We start from the raw sequence: 25778 nt of genomic DNA, 5'->3' as shown, positions 1-25778 counted from the left end.
CAACTGTGCTCTGCCACTGCCAGAAAGGATTTGAAGCAACAAAATATTAAGCTTCAATAAAACTGAGAATTTTTTTTAAAAGCAAGAGCTAAGGAAAAAGGTGTATATGAGCGAGATGGGAGAAAAACTGTATCAGAACAAGTTGGCTAAAGGAAGTTACTGTAGTTGAAAACAGAACTTCATTTCCTCAGAGGGCAGCCAAAGCAAAGGGAGAAACATGAGAAGAATCCTGACTATTTCAATGAAAGGAAGCTGGCCCTTAATCAGGAGGAATACTTTTTTGTTTCTAAGCTAGCATAGGATACATGGGGAACACTGATGATAATAATTAAGAACTCTGACAGTAGTCAAAGAAAAGAAAAAAGCAGAGACAGTTTTCGGTAAATACCTCATCTAAGAGGAGTCTCAATCTAAGTTCCAGAGTCAGTACACCCTCCTCCACAAACTGTTCTCTACTTCACTAAATGACAATTCGATCCTTCTAGTTAGTTATTCAGGCTAATAACCAAGTCATCCTTGACTCCTCTTCGTTCTTTCACACCCCATATCTGATCTGCGGCAAATATCATCAACTCTGCCTTCAAAGCATACCCAGATTCTGGTTACTTTTCAAACCAGCTCCACTGCCCCCACGCTTTGACCTAAGTCGCCATCATTTTCCTCCAGGATTACTGCAACAGTCTCCTAACTGGTCTCCCTGCTCCACTTCAGCCTATTTGGATCCTATTAAAATCGAAGTCTGAGCACATCATTCCCCTGTTCAAAATCCTCCTATGGCCCCCCACTCATTCAGAATAAAAGCCAAAAGTCTCAGGAGGCTCTCTGAGATCTAGTTCCACCCCCATGCCCCACTTCTTCTGTCTCTTTACCTCTTTGACCTAACCTGCTCCTCCTCTCGCTTCACACCACATGGCCACACTGGCCTCTTGGCTGTTACAGAAATGTTCCAAGCGTCAGGACCCTTGCAATTGGTGTTCCCTCTGCCTAAATGCTCTTCTCCTAAGTAGCCACTCCCTTCAGATCTTTACTCAAATACCACCTTTCCAGCGGGGCTTTCTGTTGCTCTATTTAATACTGCAAACACTCCGCACACCCACACCCATCACACGTGACGTTCTGTATCTCCTTTTTCTGCTTTATCGGTCCCTCAGAACTGCTATCTATCATACTATATGTCTTTTCATTTTCATGTTCATTTCCATCTTCCCCACTAGAATGTAACCCCATGAAGGCAGGGTTTTGTTTTGTTTTGTTTCCTGCTACATCACCCAGTGTTAGAACAGGGCTTGTCTGCACAGTGGATATTCAAATATCCGTTGTAAGAATGTGTGGGTAAAATTCTGAGGGCATGGCCTTAGAGTATACTTATATAGGAGTAATTCTGAAAGTGGGAGTGGGAGATAGAGTAATACAGTTCAGTTATGTAGTATTTTGGTGATCTGATTTGCTACATGGTTAATGCTTAGAACACAAAAACCAAAGAATGGATCACAGATCTTTCAGCCAGTGGTCTATAAAGTGGGGTAGCATAAGATGATCGCTTAGGATGAGGGGTCAACATGTTGGAATTATATTTTTTTTTATAAAGTTAAAGAAATAATGGATGGACTTTCACTGGTGCCCTCACTCAGTCTATGTGTCAGAAGGTCACGCATCACACATGGTTCTTGGGGCAGTCTTCTGAAGGAAGACTGGAGTGGGAGTACTCATGTTAGATGTAATTATATATTTACATGATTATTTATTCCTATCCTGTTTCACACGTACTAGAAGATTTTTTTTTTTTTAAGAAGATTTTTATATCATGAAAGTAAGCAAACACAGCTTTGAGAAGATAACGTGATGAGACTCCTCTTTCTAGATATCTACCCTGTCTTGCTTCATGACCCTAACATTTTAGTTGAAGGGAAATTTAATTCACTGTACAAAGTAAGGAACATTTAGATATTAAGATCACTTTGATAAAAGAATTGAGCCATAAAGATTGTCTTTCTTGAGAGTGCATTTAGGAGACCTAAATACAACTTTTTCTCTTTGGCCAGAATACTGACATTCCCTTAATACAACTGAATAAGTAAAAGTATTCTGTTAGGCATTGGCAAAATGACAGAACTAATAATTAAAATGCTTGAACAGAAAAAGTATGACTAAAGATTTAAATTACCTGAGTTTTCAAAACTTAAATTTGATAGAAAGTGAACCAGATTTTTCTTACTTGGTAGGAGGAAATTCAGGCACCTTGGGAAGAACATGAACCTTTTATGACCACTGAGGCACTATTAAACGGTCTAGTACGCAACTTGCTACAGGCCATCTCTCCAGCAGGGCTTGACTTAGAGAAAGGCCTCAATTATTCAACCACTAAAGAAGTTCCTCTATTGATAAGTAAGAGATGCTTTCCCAAGAGAACCAGAGATTTAAAGTGTTACATTAAATGCAAACTCCTCATCTATTTCAAGTGAATATTTTTGGAGTGTGGACTAGATTTGTCCACAAGTTTTCACTTCTGGTTTCCCATTCTCAGTTATGCAAAAATGAACTCACAAAGGCAAATTCAAATATCTATTTTGAAAAGTATTTACTCAGTTTGAATAAATTAATTGCAAATAAAAATCAGCTACAATATATAGCCTGAATAGAAATGACTAGAACAAATACAACACAGGACTTGATTTCCTTGCATTAGTCACAAAGCATGTGACAATCTAGAAAACTTCAAAATCAATTATATTTCTTTGAAAAAGGAGTAACAGCAGTTACTGATACATCACAACTAGTCAACTTATAATACAAAGTTTCCTGACATGCATTTCCTGAGTGAACCCAAATGATTTTTTAAAACAAGGAAATTTTGACAAGTTGAAGTAAAGTAAAATAGTTCATGGCTTCTAAGCAACAGGTTTTGTTTTTTAAAAACCAAAAGAAAATTCAGAACAGCACTGTAATAGGATAAATTAAAGCTGTGCTACCACATACAAAATTTTGCTAGAGTCAATTAAGTATAATACAACTTTTCAAACTAAAGGAAAACAAAAGATTAAAAAAATGATTCTGTCTAATCTAAAAGTGTACTGATTTCTACAAGTGTCACAAAGAGTTTGATGTAGTGCAACTGTCTATACTTTCCTTGTGGTGTGTTAAAAAAAGGGGGGGGTAGGGGAGGGGAGAAGAAATGTTTTCTTGCTTCTGAAAGCAAAGAACTTACTGGAATTAGAGAATAAACTGACCATGCAAGTATGTCCCTCCATTTGGCTGTCACTGGTGCTCATTTGCCAACCAAGCATTTCCTTGAGTCACACTGTGGCAACTGTCCTTTTAGGATTCAAGCCCACAGTTAAGGCTGGTCTGTTAGATTAAAAAAAAAGAGCACTGTTGTCATTCAACCCTTTATATCTCTAAATTTCTTACCTAAATAAGTCCAAATACAGGATAGTTAATTAAGCATTTCTTTTTCTAAAAGCAAATCAAGTCACTCTCCTTTCTTGTTATTTATGCTTTTTCTCATGGGAATGATTTTTTTTCTAGAAACAGTGAACAGATGAACCACAGTTTATATCTAAAAAATAAACTTGCCAAATGTTGCTGATACTAAAAACAGATTAGTTATCATGGGAGAAAAATAGATAATCTAGATTAAATTGCATATTCAAAGGAGCATGTGAAATGTTTCTTAGCATTAAGTTTTTGTTATAGTACTACACTTGGGAGAAACATTAAGGAAAAAAATCTTTCCCGATTATCTTCAATGTGGTTAAAAACAAACACCTCTTACATAATGGTAATTAATATGAATTTTGTTTTACAAAGTATTCTAATTTACCAAATTTCATATTTAGATGGGGGTGGGGAGAGAGGCTCTCTTGTCCTTCTTCCTAACTTTGCAAATCCTTGAGCTATGCTTGCTAAACTACCATCCACACCAAGAGTGTGAGACCATCGTTACCATGCTACTCTACCAAGAACATTCTAAGATATTTTCTATAATAAAGATAAATAGAAAAAAAGTTAATATACATGTTGCTGTATTTTACAATGTTTGCAACAAACTGTAAACTAACATAGTTTGAACCAACAGTACCCTCAGTTATACAAAACAATTTTTCAACACTGAGGATGGGTGATTCAAAACACTAAAATGAAGGCATCAAATTAGACTATGTCTTTTTCTCCTCAAAATATATTTTCAAAACTCAGAATTCAGAAGTCTGGTACTTTTGGAAATTCCTTTGCTTGAGTTTCCCAGATTTTTGCTCAGAAATTGCTACTATTTATTATAAATGTTTAAAAAAATTCTTCATCTTAATGCAAATGACCAGAGCAGAAAAACTGTGATGTGGACAACAGGTTGGAAAACCCAAATCACTTAGCTTATAAATGTATAATGTAGTCCTGGAGGACAATGGTCTGTTAGTCTAGAGGTCCTTGGAAAATAAGTCTGATGTAGCCTTGTTCACCAGCCAACTGATGTGCACAAAAGGGACAGGCTGCATGAAAAGTATGAGTACCATGAGGAAGCGGGATCTGGGACCAGTAGGCAGTTGTCTTTTCTGAACACACATGCCCACACGGGCTAAACGCATGGGTTGGAGGGCCGGCGTCCACGTAAAATCCAGCTTCACATCCAAGCCACAGAGGGACATAGGGACCAACAGACCTACACATAGGACATTCACGATCTTTTCCATCACGTTCTTCTTTGTTTCCCCAGTTATGATAGCCATGCACATGGCCGCAGTTCAGATACACCCATGGTTGCTTTTCATCAACAACATCTTTCCTCTTCATACTAGGAAATGCTAGTGTGTTGAACCCTACAGGGCACTGAGGTCGTGCTGCATTGATTTCCTGTCTTAAAGCTTCTAAATGCTTCACGGTAGGAGTGTGGGAAAGGCCTTCTGCAGTACGCCACAGCAATGTTGCACCACAGAGGTCAATTAATGAGCCATCTTGTAACTGATTGGTTTCAATTTCCACCTAGAGGAAAAAAGAATCAAAAAAACACATTGACCACTGAGTTTTGGATTTTTACCTAAGAGTTTTGGTCTTACGTGCTCCTTACTCAAGAATCAAGATTTCCTCTGGTTGTTTAAGAAACTCAAATGGTAGTCATGAAAAATATGGGTTTGAAAATCAAGGATAAAATATTGAGCAGTAACTTATCTCTTTTCAGCTTTATAGTAAAGACAATTTATGATTAAAACATCTGGCTAATCAGTAAGTTTAATATTTCCAATTTGGTAAATATGTTGGTCAAAGATATATAGATACAAGTAGAAAATACACAGAGTGCTGTTTAAATTGGGAAAGCTTAGGTTTTAAAATATATTAACATAATATAAAAGAAGAATAAATTTTTAGAGTGTTCTAATTGAAACATTAAGATATTATCCTCCTGGTATAGTATTTGGTTGTCAGCACTTGATAGCCATACTTGGTACTCTGTGTCAGCAAAAGATTAAATAGTTTTTGGGAATATGTAATGCACTCAGTCCAACTCACCCTATGAGTTTATTGTTGTTAAAAAAGAAGCTACATCTCAGTACTTACCATTTTCCCTCTCTGCTGAGCTGATCTGGTTTCACGCAGGCTGAATACATTTCCACACACTGATATTTCTCTCCATATTCCAGGCTTGGAGTCTTCTGTGAACCCATTGCGTGGATGCATAACAAGAACACCATTGGTGGTCAAGCCATCCATCTGTCCATCTGATGTCTTCCATTTGGCAGCCTTCTCCTAGTAGGAAAAATAGTGATCTTCTGTTTATTTATAACTGGGAAATAGAAGTGGTCATACAATGCAACATTTAGGAAAAAAGCTTTTTACCCCAAGAAAGATGTTTTTTGATGAGTCAAATCCTGCAGCATAAATCCGTGCTGTAAATGGGGGATTCCGTTCACATATAATTCTACAGGCAAATCTTGATATGGTGCTTTGCACTGACTGTGTATCAGAATTACTTTGACTTCCAGGAACTGTGTCAGTTACTACAAAGTCAATGGGACTTTCAGTCGACCGACCAATCTAAGGGAAAAACAAATATCTATAAACCTATTCAAAGGAACACAATGGAAAATCCACTCAAGAAAGGCACAAACAGTAAGGTGAAATCATTAAGCCTCTGAAATTCCTAATGCTCAAACTTATCATACTTAACTCTGGGGCATCTATACCCTTGAAAACCAATCTGTCACATTCCCTCTGATGTAGTAATCACTTAGAGCATAAAATTAAGTAGGAACTTACAACCCAGAATATATGAAACCTCAGGGAATGAAAAGTTTAGGATGGCTGAGATTTCTGGGTGGCTGCAGATTTTAATTTTAACCTCTTTGGACAGAAATATGTCTACCATGTATTACTCTAGTTTCCTTAACAGAATATAATGAACATAAAAGTAAATCTTTTATGATGACTCCAGGACATTATACTATGAATACCTTTATATTGAGCTGAGCTGCCCTGATGTCTTCAGGTGCTATAAAGGTGTAGAGGAACGCTGATCCTTATGTTAAAGGCTTACAAAGCCGTGCTTTGAGGTCTTATGTATACTTTACAGGATTCTTGTGTCTTTTCTGTCAGGTTGTCAGCTATCATTTCTTGCTGTTGGGCATATTTGTCTCTAGCAGCATACCCGTCCTCTAACCAGTTACTCTAATTCTGCCATGGGTTGAGAAATCAAATAACCAAACTTCAAAGAATAGTATTTCAAAAGGTTCTTAGTGATGGCCTAAGGGATTCTCCAGGGAGCAGGGAAAAGTGCATGGACTTTGTGGCATTTATCTTATATGCCTAGATGTCCTTTTTGTTTTATTCCTCGTTCTTGGTCATGTTTCAGAGAGACAAGGTTCTTAGAACAAAGTTCTGCTGGGTGAGGTGTCAGTAAACTAAACATCTTCAGAGGTCTAGCAAGTATAAATTAATTTCATTTTGGAAGATGAATGTTGAAAAGAAAAAAGGAAATCAGTGGAAGAAATGACAGAAGTGACAAATGTCACAGAGTTTTAAAGTAAACATTTAGAAATCAGTTCATTAATGTATTTGTTATAAAGTAGTATCATAAAAATTAAAGAATACCGTTACTAAGAAAGAATATTGACCCTTTACAAAGATGATGACTCTTAAGTCATTCTTTGCATAGTTGAGCTTTAAGAATTCCTTATATCAGCACACTTTTAGATAAAATTCTTCAGTGTTTTTATCCTGCCATGAAGTACAAAGTCTTTATTTAGTTTGGATAGTGTTAGGGGGAAATTTTTTGGTTAAAAAATGTAACATTGGATGTCCCTTTATTTTTAAGAATATGATATCCAAAGAAAATGGTCTCAGACCTTTGGAACTAAAAATATTTCTACTGTTCTAAAAAATTCAGCATTCCATTGAAAGGATGTGGGGGATAGTGACTTTAAAGAAATACTTTGTTACTGACTACAGCAAAGACATCTCCAGGCCTTTTCATATTCATTTAATTCTTTAAAATAAAGAAAAACTGAAATGTCATTGGGACTACAATTATAAGAACAACATTATTAGGTACTTTATGTCCCATTTGTTTCAAAAAAGCCCAAGGCCTTACAAAACCCAATATTAAGGGAAAAGATATCATGAATTTTGCTTATGTCTTTGGTTTTAGCTTTTCTATCATCTATCAATTTATAAAACCATCAGCACTGGATTGGTACAAAGAATGAGAGAAATAAAAACTGTTATTGCCAATAGCTTTGACCAAATATGTGCTGAGAAGCAAGTTTGACTCCACATATATGATGTGAACAGTTAGAAACTGCCTGTAGTTTCAGTTGCCTAGAGAGGAAGGAGACAAGTAATAGCAAAAAAGAAATCATAAATGTGTACAAAATATCTCTTGGCTCCTTTTTTTAGATAATAATAGGTAATAATTATTATAGCTACTAATATTACCAGTTAAGTTTACCAGGTACCCGGCACAGTTCTGAGGACTTTATAGGTATTAACACATTTAAGCCTCCTAATAGTCACCTGAGGGAAGTTCTATTATCTGCACTTTATAGGAGGAAACTGTGGCAGAGAGTAACTAAGTAATGTTTACCAGGAATTCTGATTTCAGAGCCCATCTTTTAACCATGCTACATGGACTTCTACATATGAGGTTTAGAAATCAATATATGTTTTAATGAAATGCATTCAAATATGACAATCCTTAATCAGACCACAGCACAAGTCACTTACAACAGGTTTTTAACTTAAAAAGAAAAATGTAGATGTTACAATACCTGAAACATATCAGTGTTGCTGTCATGAGTATATTCAACCACCACTGTCTGGGCCCGAGACAAGGTGTATGATATGCTATGCTGGTCCTTGTTGCTTATTGCCTAAGGAAGGAAAGATCAATAGCAAAAATTAGCAGGTAGGTCAATCAAAATAGATAATCTTTTCATAAAAAAAGAAAGGTCATCTATTTATCATGTGTGTAACGTATTTTCCCCCTGAAATTTAGGGTAGAGATTAATAATTCTTGCGTAACCTCGGCTGTGACAGTGGTTTCTTAGGTTAAGTGGGATGCGGAAGAATTCAGGCAGACCTCATTTTATTATGCTTCACAGATTTTGCGTATTTTTTTTTAACAAACTGAAGGTTTGTGGCAACTCTGCATTGTCAGATGATGGTTAGCATTTTTTAGCAATAAAGTAGTTTTAAATTAAAGTATATACATTATTTTTTTAGACACAATACTATTATTGCACACTTGGTAGAATACAGCATAGTGTAAACATAACTTTTATATGCACTGGGAAACCAAAAAAATTTGTTGTGATTTGCTTTATTGTGGTGGTCTAGAACTGAACCCCAAATATATCTGAGGTATGCCTGTACACTGAAGCAATTATAGAGTAAGAACATAAGTTCACTGTATAAAAACATTATACAATCTGAGTCTCCATTATAAGTATTTTAAATTATAAGGTAATCGAAACCAAATCCCAGGTAGAAACTGAAAGCAGTACTCAGTAGTGCTCTGATAAGGAGAAAATACAAAATCTTGCAAGATAAGAGGAATCTTATTTTTCAAGTAACTCAAAGAGGTTTAAAGTTAACAAATAAGCAGAGATAATTGGTTTTCCTAGCCATTCTGTGACTTTATAGATGACAAATATTTGCCATATGCTGGGCTAGATACAGAAAAATTCACAGAATGATTAAATATACCAAAGGAAATGGATACAATGCTTATGACTATACTTCTGACTTATGCCAAACTAAAAACATTGCTAAAAAGAACTTTTCAGTTTTGTTTTCAGGCGTTTTCTATGTATATGAGTTGACGATAATAGCAGAGGGGGAAAAACCTGCACAAAGGAAGTGGAAACAGGTTGCATAAAAGAAAAAACAGAAAGACACAGAAGAATGACTATAGGCAGTAAAGAGGCTAAATGAAAAAACTTTCTTAATTAGAACTTTGACATTATAAAATTTTACTTGGTTTTAATCTGTAGCTAATCTGTAATAGATAAAGCCTTAAACCCATAGTTTTAAGATAATTAAGATCATGAAATTTTCAAATATACAAAGAGAATAAACAAACACCTGGGTACTAACTACCCAGCTTTATCATTCTTACTAATGCCATTTCTGCTTCTGACTTTTTAAAAGAAATTAAGCTGCAGATATAATGAAGGCTGCTTACATGTCCTTCCCTACTCCCCTCTCTGTGTGGAGGTACTGAACCTCAAGAGTGCAGTGTAGGTCACTCCCATGCATGTGCTTAACATGTTTTACTACACATTTATGTGTTCATAAACATTACAAAATGGTTTTAAAGGTTTGAAAACCTATAATTATTTTAATTAAGCAACTGATTTTTCAATGAAAGAATTGCTCAGTATTTTGGAAGTTAATTCTTTTCTTTTCTTTTTTTTTTTGCGGTACGCGGGCCTCTCACTGTTGTGGCCTCTCCCGTTGCGGAGCACAGGCTCAGGACGCACAGGCTCAGCGGCCATGGCTCACGGGCCCAGCCGCTCCGCGGCATGTGGGATCTTCCCGGACTGGGGTACGAACCCGCGTCCCCTGCATCGGCAGGCCGACTCTCAACCACTGCGCCAGCAGGGAAGCCCTGGAAGTTAATTCTTAATGGCTAAAGGGATTTAAAAACAAAGGTTTTGTGTACTTTGAGATTGTAAGCCCTGGTTTTTTTCTGTTGCTGTTTGCTTGTTTTTTAAACTATCAGATCTACTCTTAGATTAAGAATAAGAACTACATCAAATTCTCACTGGACTGGAAGGCAGGGTTTAACCACTCATCCCAGATGACTGCCAGACTAAACAATTAGTTTTCTTCATGACCTCATTACCACATCCCTCCAAAATTGAAAGAGGAAAATGTCAATTTTTGACCCCTAAGATTCTTGTTGCCTAGTAAAGATGAAAAGGAGCCAACAATGAAACATTAGGAGCATGACAGTAAAAATATGAAGAAAAGTACAGAATAGGAAATTACAGAAGTAAGGATCAGAAAGATTTCTGATAGTGGGTCTCAACCAGAGGTAATATTAGCTGTGTAAGGGGAATTTGGAAATACGTAGGTGCATTTTTTGGCTGTCACAATGATTTGAGGGCTTAAATGGCATTTAGTGGCTGGGGACCAAGAATATTAAATATCCTACAACATGTAGGACAGTCCTGCATAAAGAAGAATTGGCACACCCAAAATGTCAAGAGCACTTCTGTGGGGAAATACTGGAAAGAACCTCCTCAGATTGGATCAATAAGCCTTTCACTCCACCACCTGCTTATTATTTATCAGCACATCCCTTCTCTGCAAAGGAGCAGGAAGAAACACCTAAAAGAAATTGTCCCTTTTCTACATTCACTGGTTCTTGAACAGTAAAAGAGGAGACTACTCAAGGCATAACATCTCTTGTTTAGACACCACACTGGATATAAAACAAAGCCAAAAATCCAACTGACTTCAGGGACCAGAGCTGTGACCTAGAGCAAGGCACTGTATGCCAATTTCTCTCTCGTTTATTAAACCTACAAAAATGTACCTCAGATGGTGTAATATTAACATACATTCTAGGGCTGCTTAGCTAAAGATATAGATACTTCCAGAAGTCTAAGAACTCTTTGTAATTTTTATTCACTCACCACAGTATCAAATTCAGTCTGTTATAAAATTGGAAGTAGAGAAATTCACAGGAAATGTAAAGATCTGAAAATTCCCCCTTATTGTCTAGGAAAAGCCCAAGGGTCCTGAAATGGTGGCCCAGCTTCTTGAGATCTTGGTTGGGAAATAAAAAGGGGGTGAGAAGCATTAAATAGGCCAGGAGATTGAGAAGTTATATTATAGACACAATTGGGTATTTGCTTTCATAGCTTTGATTCAATTTAATAATTATTCAGGTCTACTGTGTTCAAGGCAGTATGCTAAAAGCCATGAGGATCATAAAACAAAAAATAAATAAAAACAAGAGCATCCATAGGATCTTTAGTTAAAAAAAAATCACCCCATCCAAACATGCTTCTAGTACCTGAATACAAATATTATGAACCACATTCCCTGCCCAGCCCAGGCAGGGTCTCTCTGGTAACAGCAGGACACCCTACTTCTCAGGGGAGTTTCACAATTCCAAATACTACATAAAGCCCTGGCCCCACCCCACCCACACCTTTTTAATAAGAAAAAGGAATTATTTCCTTCTAATTTCCACCCACTGATCCCAGTTTGTTATAAAAAAAAAAAAAAAAAAGTCCTATGCTCTTCCAGATGGCAGTTCTTCAGATATTGTATCTCCAAAGTGTCTCCCACCCAAACAAAAGGAAGCTTCTGGTACAGAATGTGAAGGGAATGCTGAAGAATATGAACAGCAAGTACAAGTCTTTCAATTTCTCCAAGTTAATTCATTTAGTTTTTATTTTTTGGGTGTTTTCTTTTTTTTACCTTTGCAGCCTGAGGAGTACAAGCAATATGCACAGTGCTGGGCTTCACCCCATTTGCCTTAGGTCTTTTAAACAAAGCAAACCTACTTTTCCTCCTTCCTCTATCGCCGTTTGGGAGAGACCCATTATACCTGATGGAGGAGAAAAAAGTTTAGGGGATCTCATGTAAGAACCACACCAATTCTAAAACAAATGTTTTACACTGTCTTAGAGGATATCAGTCCCCAATTAATTATGTATTAGCAGATTGTAAGTGTCTGGAATTAACTTCTAGCAATTGCTGATCCTCAGACCAGCTGCCTGAGTGTGAAACAAAATGAGATTCTTTCTGGTGACATTCGAAGTCACAGAGAAGTACCTTTTGGATTACACACAGCTTTGAATTATCTATATTTTCCTTCCCTCTTTTATTCAAGATAATCAAGAGCTGATTAATGGCATATCTGACTTCTTATGACTCATTCTATTTTTTTAAAAAGGTGAATGTTTGCATGTGCTAATACAACCTTTAAAAGTACAATATAATCTCCTTTAACTATGAACCAAACACTTTATGAATAGTTGAACTTCTGAAATAAGGAATTTTTAGGTTTGTTTAAGTCTCAGCTACTTGTCATGTACACACTCACATTCACATTATCTCAGCAAAACCTGCCTGAGTGTAACTAGGTGGCAGTTAAACATACTTTTGTTGTTCAGACCTTATGACCATTTCTCCATGATAGCATATATATGCCCTAAAGCTAAGCAAGTAAGCAAGGACTGAACTAATAGGAAAAAAGTTCAAAACATTTTGGTGTTACTATGTACTAGGCACTAGTGGGTTCTATTCCACACATCACCTCCCTTAATCCATTCTCATAAAAACTGCGAGACTGGCACCACTAGCCACTGTTACAGGTTAGGAATTAAGTTATCTCTCAGAGGAATTAAGTTCCTCAGAGGCTCAGAGGAATTACGTTATTTCCTGAAGGTCACACAAGTGACACTGGCAAAGCTAGGATTGGAATCCAGGTGTTTGTCACTCTTTTTTCATTCTTTACTGCACCGTTGCGGCATGAACGGTAGCTTAATAATAATCTCTCCTCATGTACTATCCCCTCACCGCCCGACAAAAATCTTTGGTTTGATGGTTTCTTATTTACAGTTGGTTAATCTGGGGGGAAATGAGGCAAGGAATGAGGACACTTTTGAGGGTGGAGGAGAATGTACTTGTAAAATGGCCTATATTAGTGTCTGACAAGGAAGGGAAGGGAGTTTACTCAAAGACTGTCAGATACAGCAATTACACTGAAGCTTTATAAAAATGTCACACACTCTGACTCTACTGGAGAAAACCCCTGCTGGAAGTTCAGAGTGGCGCCGGCAGCTAATGCATGAAGTCTGCTATTCTAGGCTGTGCTGGCCCCAGCCCACCCACTGTGGGCTCTTCACTGCCCCTCACTACTGTCTACCCAGAGCCTGCCTTGTTCCTCTCCTGGACATATGCTCTCTATTCCCACACTGTGTTCCTGCAGCTCAGAGCTCATTTTTTAAAGAGCAACAGCATGAAACTGACAACCTTATGCAGCTTGACTTCTCCTTCTAGCTAAGGGTTGAGAAGAAGCATTATTTGCATTTTAAGATACCAAGTGCCAGGTACAGAGACAACTACTACTGATAAGATTAACTGAGAAACTGCTGGGCTAAAAGCCAGTTTAAACCATATACTAAATTTTAAATTCTAAGTTTTCAAATGACTCAAATTTCCTGAAGAATTTAACTTTGAAAAGTTTTTGGTGGTTAAAAGCTGTTTGTCATTAATACATCAAAACCTATGTGATTTGAAATTGTAATATTGTAGTTACTATATTGTTTATAATCTTTTAAATTGTTTTTGGGAAAAAAACTGCTTTTTTTTTTTTTTTATCTCAAAGGGCCTTAGATGATCTTGTCTAACTGTCATTTTACAGAAGAGTAAACTAAGGCCCAGAATGGTTAACTGACTTGCCTAAGGCCATACAGCTAGGATTCCTGGCTTCTACTCAAGCTCAGTAATGCCATATCATCTCCCCAGTTTTTCTTACTTTCTTATCTGAAACAATGGACACATTCTCATTTAAAGAAGATTTGCACCAACCTGATTCTAAAACATGTTGTAATGTCTAGAGCCGCTTTTTAGGCAGGAGAGAAACAGTAGGGGGAAAGTAAATTTCACAATTTCTAGTTTCTGAGATCTCTAGTAAACAGAGTAACACTGTGTCTCCATTTTGACAGCGGGGGCAAGTTTAGATTGAATAAACTGAAATAATGGAATCATCTATTCCTCAATCACAGGTTATATCTGTGTGAGTTGAATGGATGAGATTACTTTTGAAGTAAACAAGTAGCAAGGTCCTGGCTGCAGAATCATCATATCGTCATGTCTATACAACTCTTTTCTTCAAGTACAGGACTATAAGCACAAAGCAGCAACTACCTCAGAGGGGAAAGGAATAAATAAATACTAACCTACATGAAATCACCTAAGCAGAGAGGGGATTTCTGGTAAAGTCAGCTGAGGCAAGTTTTCTAAAAGGGACAGGAAAGACAAATGGACTGGCTATGTGACTTTAGACAAATACCTCTTTTACTTCATCTTTAAGGTTTGTCCTTTCTAGGGGTGAGGGTGAGGCAGAGTTTATGTAGCATTTGAGTACTTATAAAAGATGATATTAAAATGAGAATTAAAAGAGTTTCTTGATTTGGTAATATTATTCTGTAGCTTTAAATACTCTTTGGAAATAGGTAGGATATAAATTCTAAAAAAGGTACTTTCAACCTAGATGTTCAAGTTACCATATATCATTCAATTATATGCTCATCAGATGGAGAAACCTTACCCTAAGACAATGAGTTCACCGTATTTTACTGGTGCTTTGGATGGATGATTTTCTTGATCAGGAGAAAACATGAGCTTGGCTGTTTTTCTCAAATCTCTGTTCACTGGTCAGGAGCCTTGGGACACCTTTTGCATTATTTCCTAGAGGGGAAAAGTTTTCATTAATAATTTGAACAATGAATTTCAGTTTAAATAAAGATGTTCTTTTCTAGCAGTCTTTGTGAGCACAATATTATGTACGTAATATATAAAGTAGGTGACATTTTCCTCAATAATGGTTATATATTTGATATAACCGTTTAAATACATTAAAAATGTAAATTTAGCAACTTCTGGTTCCAGGAAGATGAAGTAGACATTATTTTCCCTACTATTTCTGTTAATTATAACTAAAAACCCTGGACATTATATATAATACATGAGAAGACTCCGAGAAGTAGAGAGAAGGTAGAATAGTTAGGGCCTCTGGGCCTCAAGGAACGACTCAGTGGCGAGTTCTCTGGGTTTTCTTTTTGCCTAATATAATCCCAGACTTGGAGCTGAAGAATCTAGCAACCTGGAAATACCAACTGGCAGACAGAAAAAACAAACAAACAAACACCTGACAAATGCCTGGCCTCCCTAATCGAAGGAACAAGAAAACAGCAGCCTTAGCAAGACGGAAAACTTTTGACAATGACTGCTCTACTGCAGCCAACACCACAGAAAACACTGTGACCCCACCACCACCTTCACCGGCAAGGCCTGAGTGGGGAGCCCAGACTTCTACCTCATGAGGCCATAATGAGGCAGCCTGACCTCCCCTGGCCCTGGCCCTGCTCCTGCCACAGGTAGTGTCAGAGCAGGCCAAGTAGAAAGCCAGCACTTCCAGCCTGTTGGCTAGTAACATGCCCCCTCCTATGCCCTAGTGGTGTCAGTGGAGACCACAGGGAGCCTGGACTTCCATCCTGGACTCAGTAGGATCTCCTTCCCTCAGGTGTCAATGGAGGCTGAGGAGGGAACCTGGACTTCCATGTCCACCTGGCAGTAAAACAAAGAGGCTCCCCCTCTTCCCCTGACAGAGCAATGTGAGGAAAAGCCAGTGAAAATAGAAGGTCTGGATAATATCCAGTGTCAGAACTTAATACAAAAATGTCCAGGTTTCAGAGAAAACCCACTTATTATATCAAGGACTAGACAGAATTAAAACAATGCAAAAAGATAATCAACAGATGCCAAAACTTAGATGACACAGATGTGAGAATTATCTAACAAAGATTTTAAATCAGTCATGATAAAAATGCTTCAGTAATCAATTACAAACAAGCTTGGGATAGACAAACAAACAAACAAACAAAATAGAAAGTCTCTGCAAAGAAACAGAAGATATATAAAGCTCACTGGATGGGCTCAGCCCAGAATGGAAGGAAGGTAGTAAAGGATCAGTGAACTGGAAGACAGAAAGTACCCAGTGTGAACAACAGAGAGAAAAATAGACTGGAAAACAAAAAACAAGAAAAAAACAGAGCCTCATGGACCTGTGGGGCTACAGCAAAAGATCTAATATTTTTATCACCAGAGTCCAGAATGAAAGGAGAAAGAGTGGAGCTGAAAAAGTACTAAAAAATAATGACTGAAACTCATCAAATCTGAAAAGAGAAACAAAACCACAGATTCAGGAAGCTGAACAAACCCCACACAGGATAGAACTAAAGAAATCTATGCCAAGACACATCATAATTAAACTTTTGAAAACTAAAGGCAAAGAAATTTTCTTAAAAGCAGTCAGAGAAAAACTACACCCTACCTATGGGGGAAAAACAATTAGAATGACAATTAATTTTTCACCAGAAACTATACAGGCCAGAAGAAGTGGCCCTTTTCAAGTGCTGAAGGGAAATACCTATCAACCAGATTCCTACACCCAACAAAAATGGAGGGGAAATCAGGACATTCTCAGATGAGGGGAAATTAAGAGAATTTGTCACCAGCAGATCTACTCTAATAGAATGGCTAGAGGGAATTCTCTAGACAGAAGATAAATAAGAAAAAAAAACTTGGAACATCAGAAAAGAGAAAGAACATGGTAGTAAAAATATGGGTAAATAAGCTTTCCTTTTCTTGAATTTTCTGTATTAGGTCTGACGGTCAAAGCAAAAATTTTAACTGTCCTATGTAGTTCCAAATGTATGTAAAGGAAATATTTAAGGCAATTATTTAAGGTAATACATATATTGTACTCCTGGGCGTTTCTCGCAAAGAAATCAAGACTTATGTTCACACAAAACTTGTACATAAATGTTTATAGCAGCTTTGTTTGTAATAGCCAAAAACTGGAATCAACCCAGATGTTCTTTACTGAGTGGATGATTAAACTGTGGTACACCCATACTATGGAATAGTACTCAGCAAGAAAAAGGAACAAACTATTGGTATATGAAACAACATGGACAACTCTCTAGAGAATTATGCTGAGTATAAAAATCTAAGCTCAAAAGGTTACATATGATTCCATTTATATAATATTCTTGAAATGACAAAATTATGGAAACAGAAAACAGGTAAGTGGTTGCCACAGGTTAAGGACGGGGGGAGTAGGAGGGAAGTGGGCGTGGCTACAAAAAGGCAACAGGAAAGAACCACAGTGGTGATGGAAATGTATCTGTATCCTTATCAATGTCAATATTCTGGCTGTGATATTGTACTATATAGTTTTGCAACTATTACCATTGGTGGGAACTGTGTAAAGGGTACAAAGGATCTCTCTCTCTTTCTTACAACTGCATGTGAATCTACAATTACCTCAAAATAAAAAGTTTAATTAAAAATATAAATTTGACACATGTATGAAAAACAAAAGACTAGCACTTCTGATAAGCCAGAAAAATCACTACAATAAATAATCCCCACAATACTATGATGTCTATTTTATCAGAAGTTTAATGGGACCAGGTACTTCCTGTATCCATTCTCTCCCTGGTCATCCTGATAGCCCTGTTATGAAGGTTTCACAAGAAAACTTTTCTAGCTAACCCATGAAAGTCTCTTGGTTTTATCCTTCCACTAATTGGTTTCATAAGCAACTCATGAATGAAAAATGCCTACTTGCCTTTTTCTACATTACAGTAAAATATGCTTGTACAGCAACACTTCTGGAGAGAAGGCAACACAGAATATTTGCAGCCCTTGGGCTTCCCCAGTGGCGCAGTGGTTGAGAGTCCGCCTGCCAATGCAGGGGATACAGGTTCGTGCCCCGGTCCAGGAAGATCCCACATGCCGCGGAGCGGCTGGGCCCGTGAGCCATGGCCGCTGAGCCTGCGCGTCCAGAGCCTGTGCTCCGCAACGGGAAAGGCCACAACAGTGAGAGGCCCACGTACCGCGAAAAAAAAAAAAAAGAAAGAATATTTGTAGCCCAATGAGTAAGAACAAGTAAAAAACAAGGCTTAGCTTTTTTGATGCCCTTGTATTCCCTTGTAACTGACATACACATTTAGACCAGCAATCCAGACAAACACACTAACTTTTTTGTTGGTAAATTTTAAAATTGCTTACTAAATTAAAGAAATGACACATTTGTAAAGAATTACTTTAAGAAAAACATTTCCTTCAAATATGCTATAAAATCTTCTCATCTCCCCAGATGAATTTGCTTTTGATGACCAGATTTTAATATATTAAATTGTTCGAAGTTTACAGAAATCAATATATAGGTATAGCACCATAATTATGAGACATTAGGTTTGTGCAGAAATGTTCACTTATGTAAAATAAACTATACTGATCAAATACCCCATTTAGAAAAAGAAACTGATGTGAAGCTAACTAAATCCTTCAATGTAAAAATGTAAAAGTTTTAAGAAAAATTAACTAAAGAACAATTTAGTTCCATATAACAAGACCATCTAATCTACACTGCATCATATTTTAATATATGAACATGTATCCATATCTTTTCTCCCCTAAAGAAGGATTCCATTTTAAAAAGCTAAGCAGAAGCTTAACTAGAGGTTTTAAATGTGGTCTTCTTAGACAATTAAGGTACTGCTGTCAAACATGAAAACATTGCTTTGACACACTTCTGACCAAGAACAGCAAGAATTAAAATTTTAATAACAAGAATTAATTAAATTGAAAATTTAAATTAAGTTTTAATAACACTGCTTTGTCTTGATTCAGATTCTTTTTTAGAGTTACTTTCTATTTTTAGGAAGTGGGGGGTTTTCATTTATAGTAGCAAAACATTTCCTTGAAAAGAACTTATTTAAAGAAGTCAATTTCAATAGTATTAATAGGATTAGTAAGTACACATATATGGCAAAAATCTGAAAATGATACATGAATGTCCATATTTGGCTGATATTAGTTTAAAGCATGGCTAGCAAGTATTAGCCTATGTTCCAGTTCTAGCTCTCTCTTTGAACAAAGTAATCTGTTTCCTCAACTCTAAAGATGAAGGGACTAAAGTATAATGAAGATAATTTTGGAGGTGGAAATATATAAGAGACCATCTGGTCCTAACATAAGAATTTACAAGTAATGTGCACATGGCACTATAGATTTAGTCCTATTGCCTCTATAGAAAAAGGAACAAATTTTCGCTTTGACAAGGAATTAGTAGAGTAGGGCTGGCATATACTCACCATTCTATACTTTCTAGAATCGCTGGCCAAATGAGTCAAGAAAAATAACATATTCCCAATTATTCTTACTCTGGTTAGGTCCCTTAGAAGGTCTGATTTGGTATATTTTATCAGTGATATCAAAATTTCAATCACAGGAACACAAACTTGGCTTCTATTTCTGTATCTAATAATCTAAAATCTGTAATAAAATACTTTAGTAGTACTGGTTATGTATAATCCTAAAGCCCAGCAGCTAGATAGTGCTCTTGCATTCACTCTTTATATAATCTCTGTGTTTTGAAATCTGAATAATATACAGAATTCTTCAAAATCAATTCCTTAAGTCATGCTCCTGAGAACATGAAATGGGTATGCACATGAAGTATTTATATTCTAATGCCTCAATCACAGGCCCCACCTGTTGGTATTAAGTTAGTTGGTCTGACCCCATATATTCAGTCCTACCCCAAGGTGATCTAGCACAAAGAATATGAAACAGCACCATTAATTCTACATGAGACTTGAAAAAAATGATAAAGAAAACCTTGCTAAGATATTAATAAGGCTGTTTTCTATAATATCTATTACTTTGAAGCTCTGCTTGATGCTTGAAAACTAAGCATGCTGATCTCATCAGCAGGGACCTTCCCAAGTTAAACAAATTTTTTAAAGAAATATATTCTGGAATAGTGTTGTTTTTTGTGTGGGCAAGGAAAATACGAATAATTAGCCATAAAAAATATATTTCTTAGAAATAGTCTCATTAATTTGACTGATACAACATTCTAATCATTTGTTCTTTAAAGGCCAGTGAAATACAATTGTTTTCTTATCAAGTCTTTGCAAAGGAAAGACCCTCCATAATACGTAATTGTCAGTTTTACCTTAAGAAGGAAATCTGGGAAACCAATCTTTGTCCAAATTGCTCCCTCAACATAACACTTTCCTTTTCTTTTTTTTTTTTTTTTACATTGCACACAGCCTTTTTGCTTGCTTACTAAATACTAAACACAAGTACAAGATTCCTGTCCTGAAAAATAAAAAGAGGCAAAACAAACACTAAGCAAGGGACAAAACAGATCTTAGGAAGATGTTTACATAATCTTTTGAACACTCCTATTTTGGCGGGCAAGTGAGTAGGCATAAGGGGTGCTGGGAAAAAAAAAGAAAATGTTTTAAAACATGAAAATGTTATAAAGCTTCTTTATGGTGAAAAATACAACGTGGATTGCATATATTATCTCTGATGAAACAGATTTCCATCTACACTAGAGTTCTCCTGTGGTTGATTTCAAAAGGATGACTCAAACAGAAGGAACTGTTTTCTTATATTTGTGGTAGAGCCATTTTATGAAACCAATTTAGCTGATGATTGGAGGGAGGTAAACTTATAGCAGCTGCTTGATAAGAGTGAAAAATTAATCACCTTCTTCCTTCTTTCACAACCAGCAGGATTAATAAGCAGCATTTTTCCGTAAAAGGAGAGGAGGGATGGGAGAAATAATGGTGTCAGCTGTAGGAGTATGAGGTTACTACTTTACTTTCTGTCGGTGTCTTCTGGCTTCTGAGTATAGCACTGAAGGAAGTGAAGGCCATGTTCCCCTTCTCAGGATACAGGGCATCCCCTGGACAAACTCCCAGCCTCCCCTTTAAGGTGGACAAATGACATGCTGATATTCTATCAGCTACAGGGATAACGTATTTTCATCCTGATGGGAAAGCAATGAACATCTTTCCCACAGATAGTATTTGTTCCTCTAAGCTAGGGTTTCTCAGCCTTGGCACTACTGACATTTTGACATGGGGGCAGGGGGCTGGCCTGTGCATTTTAAGAAGTTCAGCAGCACCCCTGGTTGTAATGATCAAAAATGTCTCACCTTCCCACACTCCATCCTCTAACTTCCTCTCCATTCTTCTTCACCCTCAGAGCCACTGAGAACAAACGGGATAACAATTTTTTTTTCAGAGGGGAATTTCCCATACTTTTGGTATAATGCTTGGTACATATCAAGGTATTTAATAAACACCTGCTTACTACCATAATCATACTGATGTCTTAAAAGGTTATTACTAAGCCTTGTGATAGTGAAGGCAATGGCTGTGAAGCTGCAGTTTCAGTATTTTATTAGACTTGAAAAGAGTGGCTGGGAGTGAGAATGGGAGAACTATCATCTTACCTTGATGGTGATTAATTATTAATATTTCTGTGCATTTAAAATATTTTAGTATTGTAAAATATTTAGTATTCAAGTGGTTGAAGGGACTGGAGTTGGGGTGGCCAAAGAAGTAGCTATAATGCCAGTGCTGGGTAGCCTGACATTTAGAGAAAGGCTAATCTGTGGAGGCCAGATAAGGAAATATCTTCTTGACCTAGGGGACCCATACCTAGAGAAACTAGAAGTAGGCTTTGGAAAGCATAGGGGAATGCTTTTAAATCAAAAGGCGTATCAATTTGAATCAAACTTAGATTAAGGTCTATTTTGTACTTGCACAGAATGTTAATTAGCAAAGTACTTTCTCATAAGATTATTTTATTTGACCTTCACAATAGCCATGTGAATTAGGTAGGAAAGTCTTACTAACTCCATTTTCAGACAGGGAACAGAAGTTGTCAGTCAGAAGGGCCAATGACTGGTTCAAGGCCACACAGGTAATATTTGGCAGAGCTAGCTGAAACCCATATATTAATTAAACATACATTATTTAACTCAATTAATTTCTATCACAACTATATCAAGTATAATCATTTATCCCCATTTGATAAATGGGAAGACTGACACTCCTAGAAGTTAAGTAGTCCAGGTTTTTTGATACCACTAATCACACCCCAAACAAGGTTGGGTGGGGCTGACTCCTAAATAAGAGCAAGAGACCCTATTATGGGGCCATTTAGGAGAGAGACTAAAAAGTATAATAAACTCTAGACAAGTTACACTCCAGCATACACTAGTCACAACTATGCAATTATGACTAGGGCTTTTTGAGATTTGAAACTTTGTCACTTCCTCAATGCTCATTGTATTTGTCAACCCTGTTTCCTGGTAGTGACCAACAATAAAAACATCAGTAAATAGTGGACTTTGCACGCTTATTTTAAAAATGAGGAGGGGAGAAAGCAACCCAAGGGGAAAAGCAGGGTATTACACTAAGACAAATTCCTGGCACCACCAGGAAGAAAAAAACATGTATTAGAAGAGAGTCCAGATAGCCTATGGACAGAAGCCTTCATGCACTCCCAGAAAAGTGACAGCCAAGAGAAAACCGCAGGGCAGTATTCCTGACTGGGGAAGGGGGGTTAAATACAACCTTGCCACCCCACTCCAAAATGATCACTTAATTCCCCACGTCTAGAAAATGTGTTTTAAAAGACACAACTAAGGACTCAAACATTTTTACTGTCTCTGCCCATGCTTGCCTGTATTTAACTCTTTTAGACTACCAAAGTTCCTAAAATGATAATATACTTCTCAGAAAGCAAAACTAGAAATTCCCCTAGATTTAACCACTAAAGTCTCAAAGAAAATTCTGCAGAATGCAGCCAATTCAGTGGGATTAGATAGCTACTTGGAACATAAAACATCTGATAAAATATACTCATTGGAAATTCTATAGTTTTCTAAAGTCAGCATCCAACACTGGCAGGCAACTCATGCTTGTGCTACCCTTTTCTCATAGTGTCCAACACTTCCTGGGTTTTGTCTCTGTGCCAAGCACTGTTCTAAATACTTTACATGTATCAACTGATTTAATCCCAGAACAACCTTATGAGGTAGGAACTATTATATTCCTTGTTTAATAGATAAGAAAACCAAGGTTACAACTCAAACTCTAGCTAGTACTCTGGAACTGCTGAAACAACTGAGTTTCAAATGAAAAGTTAAAAAAAAAAAAAAGGGAAGTTGTTAAGACTCCACGCTCCAAATGCAAGGGGCCTGGGTTTGATCCCTGGTCAGGGAACTAGATCCTACAGGCATGTCACAACTAAGAGTTCGCATGCCACAACTAAGGAGCCCGCTTGTTGCAGCTAAGACCCAGTGCAACCAAATAAATAAAATTAAATGAAAAGTTCATGGGGGGTGGGGAGGAAAGAACTACATTGGGAAACTAAACAACAAACAAGAAAATCCCCCAACTCTTTTCCTACTATAATGTATTAAAGAGTGAGAGTTTACATAAATGCTACAGTCCTAATATGGGATAAACTTCTATAATATTGACTATTTAAATTTTCTTAGTAATTCAATTTTAAAGCTGAGTTTAAAAGTCCCTTGGATAAAATTTAAATTTGAAAAAAATGAAAATGGATTTTTCTCAACCACTTTAAATCTATACCAACCTATGAAATTAAAAATGGAATATGGAGTCCATGTTCCACAAAAAGTACTGTGCAATGATTATTTTTGGACAGTTAGGTTACTCTAGAATAATCTGGGTTTTCTCTAGTCCTTATTTTTATTAAAACACTGACCAAATTACACGCATTTTAAAAAGGCAACAACAATAGCCTCAAAGTACCTACCCCAAGGTACTTATTAATTATAAAGGAGAAAATAGTAACTTCACAGTGGGAGCAACCTGGGAGACACCATCTTAACTAACTGATCAAGGTTAACATTATCTGTAATAAAACATTTTGATAGCACGTATTCCCTGATTATGATGCACTAAAGCCACATCACTTCGGTGGTTATGCTGCCAAAAATTGTAAAACCTGGATCTAATCAGGAGAACACATGAGACGAACCCAAATTAACAGACATTCTACAAAATAACTATCAGTACTCAAAGTGCCAAGGTCATGAAACACAAGGGAAGACTAAGAAAGTCCCAGATTGGAGATTAAGGAGATGCAACAACATGGGATATGGGATCAGGAATTGGATCCTGGAACAGAAAAAGGACATTAGTGGAAAACTGGCATTTGAATGTCCTATCGTTTAGTGAACAATACTGTACCAATATTAATTTCCTGGTTTTGATAAATATACTCTGGTTATACAGATTGTCAACATTAGAGGAAGCTGAGTAAAGGGTATATGTAAACTCACTGCATTATTTTTCCAATTTTTCTGTAAGGCTAAAATTATTTCAAAATAAAAATTAAAAACAAAAAGATAATAAAAATAGAAAACAAAATAGCCCTCCAAATTTAATAAAAATTTAAAACAAAAAATTTAATTAAAAAAATGCATTCATGATTCAAAGTTTGCTTCCTTTCAGCCCTCTCACAACCTAAAGGTTCAAGATTTCCATTTATGCTGTCCCTGTCAAGTCAGTGTCTGCTCTCATGTTCTTTCTCTGATATGAAACTGCCCCATCCACAGCCTCTTTGGTGAAGAAAGTTGTTACTACACAAGTGTGGCCACTCATTGGACTGAGTGATACCTGAACAAAAGTGATGCATACTGATCTGAATTTGGCAGAATCATGCTTCACAGGTTTTTCTTTTTTAAAAAGGTAAGATATAAGGGCAATTTACTATTGAATGCTCTAGGTGGCATCATTAGAAAACACTTTGTATATGGAATTATATCATAGCTTCTGAATTAATGCTCTACACTGAAACCTCTAACAGTATTTAAATTTGAGTTCTAGCCACCTACACACATTAATCCTGGTCTTAAAGAGTATATAAAAGGGAACAGAAGGGGGAGCTGGAAGAAAGAAGAGTTGGGAAGCATCAGCCCTGGGTAATTTTGACAGATTTCATTTAAAATAAAATTTTGAAAATTTTATTTTCAAGAAATAAAAAGTCAAATACTTTCCTGAATTATTCACTAATTATTTCATTATGATACTGCGTTCTTCAAACTAAAGAGAGACTTGTGAAGGACTAAGCTATGATTGCCTAGGGCCAACCCTGAGAACTCTGGCCCTTGACAGTCATAAGGGCTCTATCAATGGTCCTTCACGAATTCTCAAACCTACAAACCAGTCCTGTAACACATAATCTTCCATCTAAAAACTGGGGGCAATATTTTCCACACCTCATATGATTTGTCACTAGAACTGAATGCGAACAACAAAGCTGCACGGAGATTTGTATGTTGGGTCATCTGCTTGATTCACTCACAAAATATCCAAGTCACAGAATTTTGAGTCTCTTAAAATTATTAAAACTGTGAGAGTTGAACCAGTGATTTTCAAGGTTCTAATGCCATGTTAAAATAAAAAAAATCAGGGGCTTCCCTGGTGGCGCAGTGGTTGAGAGTCCGCTTGCCGATGCAGGGGACACGGGTTCGTGCCCCGGTCTGGGAGGATCCCGCATGCCGCGGAGCGGCTAGGCCCGTGAGCCATGGCCACTGAGCCTGTGCGTCCGGAGCCTGTGCTCCGCAGAGGGAGGGGCCACAACAGTGAGAGGCCCGCGTACCGCAAAAAAAAAAAAAAAAAAAAAAAAAA

General features: G+C 36.9%; 1 protein-coding gene across 4 annotated transcripts in view; it reads right to left on the bottom strand.

The window, feature by feature from the left end:
- Nucleotides 1-2561: 2561 nt before the first annotated feature.
- PELI1 (pellino E3 ubiquitin protein ligase 1) overlaps nt 2562-25778 on the bottom strand; it is a 130289-nt gene continuing 107072 nt past the window's right edge. For 3 of the 4 annotated variants that reach the window (XM_033407212.2, XM_033407211.2, XM_004280631.3), the window contains 6 exons: nt 14780-14919; nt 11920-12049; nt 8253-8354; nt 5827-6024; nt 5548-5736; nt 2562-4974 (listed from right to left, as the gene is read on the bottom strand). In XM_033407212.2, the coding sequence (XP_033263103.1) occupies nt 4408-4974; nt 5548-5736; nt 5827-6024; nt 8253-8354; nt 11920-12049; nt 14780-14850 (1257 nt within the window). In that variant the 5' untranslated portion in view covers nt 14851-14919 and the 3' untranslated portion in view covers nt 2562-4407. Of the gene's footprint in view, nt 4975-5547; nt 5737-5826; nt 6025-8252; nt 8355-11919; nt 12050-14779; nt 14920-21256; nt 21312-25778 lie in introns of all 4 variants that reach the window. The other variant, XM_033407210.2, reaches the window with a different exon arrangement.

Source organism: Orcinus orca, chromosome 13 (assembly GCF_937001465.1).
Source record: "Orcinus orca chromosome 13, mOrcOrc1.1, whole genome shotgun sequence".
Classification (NCBI taxonomy): domain Eukaryota; kingdom Metazoa; phylum Chordata; class Mammalia; order Artiodactyla; family Delphinidae; genus Orcinus; species Orcinus orca.
Note: the sequence above shows the minus strand (reverse complement) of the source record. Positions and strands in the feature narration are given on the sequence as shown.